Consider the following 2,917-nt stretch of genomic DNA (forward strand, 5'->3'; position numbering starts at 1 on the left):
CGCGGCCCGGCCCAGGCCGCCCGCGGGCTCCGGGCACCTGTAGCCCCCGAGGACCCGTGGCTCCTGGCCGCCGCCAGCCCCAGGCGGGGCCACCCCGCGGTGCCGACCCCGGGCGCCGGCCTGGACCCGGCTGCCCGCCACGGTCCCGCGGGGCCGGCCCTGAGCTCTGCGCTGGATTCGGGGTGCTGCCTCCCGCCCCGGCCCCCACCCGAGAGTCTCCGCCAACTCCTGCTCGGCCGCTCCTCTCGGCCCCTTCCCTTGGCCCAGGGCGACCTCGGCAGCCCAGACGGCACGGACCCTCCCGAGTGCCCAGAAAGCCCCTCGGGTGCCCCGGTGCCTCCTGGCTCTTTCTGGATGGAGGCGTCTCCGGAAGGAGCCGGCTGCACGCCGTGGCCTTCACCTCGCAGCCTCTGCTGACCACACCTCCCCTAGCGCAGAGGCTGCCCCGTGAGCAGGAAATGCTCCACCAGGTGAGGCCACCGGGAACGTGTCCCTTGAGAGGGTTTGGACTGGATGGCTCGAGGCTAGAGGGGTCTGGAGTTGGCCTGTTTAGGGGAGAGGGGCCAGCTCTGCACGGGCCAGGGCGGACTCTCAGGAGCACCTGGGCACAGGGCCAGGCCGTGGGTGACAGTGCTCTGAACACCTGCCTTGCCAGGGAGCTGGGGTGGCACCTGATACCCGTGGCCTGCTGGTGGCCTTGTCAGAGCAGGCCAGGGAGGCAATAGAATTGAAAGGGGCTTGCGCGCGGTGACTCACTCCTGTAATCCCAACACTTTGGGAGGCCGAGGCAGGAGGATCGCCTGAGGCCAGGAGTTCGAGACCAGCCTTGGGCAACAACGTCTACAATATAAAAAAGATAACAATTTGCTGGGCTTGATGGTGCGCACCTGTAGCCTCAGCTACTTAGGAGGCTGAGGCAGGAGAATTGCTTGACCCCAGGAGGCAGAGGTTGCAGTGAGTGGAGATCGAACCACTGCACTCCAGACTGGGTGATACAGAAAGACCCTATGTCAAAAAAGAATTGAAGGAGGCAAGTTATTGATGGACAGTCTCTCTTTGACCCCAGAGCCCCCTACCCTGAATGTCTTTTGGTGACTCCAGCTTCCCTCCCTTGTGAAGGGCTGATACCCACAGTTGTGTCTCAGTGGGGCTACCCCACTCTTTGTACCCCTGTGAAATATCAGGAGAGGTAGCCCTGCCTCTGTGCAGGAACAGGGTCCCGTGCAGCTGCCACCTTCCTGACCCTGAGCCTCCAGGCCTCCCAGACTCCCTGGTCTTCGTTGTGGCCTGGATGGTCCTGTAGTTGCAGCAGGGGTGGAGCTGACTGCTCTAGGTGGCCGGAGGCAGAGGTGGAGGGCCTGTGCCACCTGGCGAGGGCTCCAAGCATGCCAGCCCATCTGAACCGCCTCCTTCCTTTCTCTCAGCACAGCCGACTCCCGGGAATCCGGGTCTGACTGCCAGGATGGAGGTGGGGCCAGCCACTGAGACCTTCGTGCTGGAACTTCGATGTCTTCAAGATGGGGGCCCAGGGCCTGACACCCTCTCAGGTGAGGGCCTGGGGGGATCCCTTGACAGAGCCCTATGGCTGCCTGCTGTGACAGAAAGAGGCCCAAGCGTGGCAGGCAGGCCGCATGGACTCACACCAGCCAACCTCAGCTGTGCTGAGTAACACCGGCAGCCCTGCCTTGAGATTTTCCAAAGTGGCTGTGTCAGGCAGGCTGAGGCCAGGCTGATGAGGGGCTCCCCGGCCCCCATACTGGCTGGAACTTATTGCTGTGTTTCCCTGGCAGCCAGGGAGCCTCCACCATCCTCCTACCTCGCTCCAGTTCCTGACTCAATTTCCACTCAATTTCCTAGATCGGATTCAGACACTGATAGGTTCTTTTCCTGTCCCTCCTGCCTCAGATGTTGGCTCTGTGGATTCTTCTCTCTGGTGGCTTCTTAAGCTTGTCCACTTTCCCTTGACCTCTGCTCACATCTGTTTTTCTCTACCTGATGCCCAGGGGCAGATGTGGTACTGTAGAACCTCCCAAGTCCTCTTCCTCTGGGACCCACTCTGGGCAAACCTTCTTTGGTGACCACGCTCATGAGAGCTAGTTTCCATTCTGTGCTTTAAGTGTGCTGAGTGGGGGGCTGGGGCAGGGTGGGACAGAGCATGAAAAGGACCAAGGGAATTGGAGGGGTGGGATGGGGATATGTGAAGTCAAGAAGGATCCTTTTGGCCAGGCATGGTGGTTCATTCTGTAATTCCAGCACTTTGGGAGGCTGAGGCAGGCAGATCACTTGAGGCTAGGAGTTCAAGACCAGCCTGGCCAGCATGGTGAAACATCGTCTCTACTAAAAATACAAAAATGAGCCGGCTGTGGTGGGTACCTGTAATCCCAGCTACACGGGAGGCTGAGGCAGAAGAATCACTTGAACCTGGGAGGCAGAGGTTGCAGTGAGCCGGGATCATGCCACTGTACTCCAGCCTTGGTGATAGAGTGAGAGTCCCTCTGACTTGGAAATTTAACTGACAAAACCTTGGGAAGGTATACACATGAACATTGAACTAGATGTTTACTAAAATGCCTTCATTAAAAATGCTGGGGTCTGGCTCAATGGATAACACCTTTACAGGTGTGAGCACTTTGGGAGGCCAAGGCAGGTGGATTGCTCAAGCTCAGGAGTTTGAGAGCAGCCTGTGCAATGTGGCAAAACCCCGTCTCTACAAAAATTTTTTAAAAATTAGCCAGGCATGGTGGTGTGTACCTGTAGTCCCAGCCACTTGGGAGGCTGAGATGGGAGGATCGCTTCAACCTGGGAGGTTGAGGCTACAGTGAGCTGAGATTGCGCTACTGCATTCCAGCCTGGGTGACAAGAGCGAGACCCTGTCTCAAAAACAACAACAGTAAAACAAACAAACAAATTAAAAAAA

At 58.5% G+C, this 2,917-nt stretch overlaps 1 protein-coding gene across 3 annotated transcripts in view; it reads left to right on the forward strand.

Moving 5' to 3' along the window:
- ZNF853 (zinc finger protein 853) overlaps window positions 1-2,917 on the forward strand; it is a 9,758-nt gene that overhangs the window by 446 nt on the left and 6,395 nt on the right. The window contains exons 1-2 of one of the 3 annotated variants that reach the window (XM_037740354.1): window positions 344-470; window positions 1,425-1,547. In XM_037740354.1, coding sequence (XP_037596282.1) covers window positions 1,463-1,547 — 85 coding nt within the window. In that variant the 5' untranslated portion in view covers window positions 344-470; window positions 1,425-1,462. Of the gene's footprint in view, window positions 1-343; window positions 471-1,424; window positions 1,548-2,917 lie in introns of those variants that run through there. The other 2 variants (XM_017533807.2, XM_037740355.1) reach the window with 2 other exon arrangements.

This window comes from Cebus imitator, unplaced genomic scaffold (genome assembly GCF_001604975.1).
Source record: "Cebus imitator isolate Cc_AM_T3 unplaced genomic scaffold, Cebus_imitator-1.0 Scaffold82, whole genome shotgun sequence".
NCBI lineage: Eukaryota > Metazoa > Chordata > Mammalia > Primates > Cebidae > Cebus > Cebus imitator.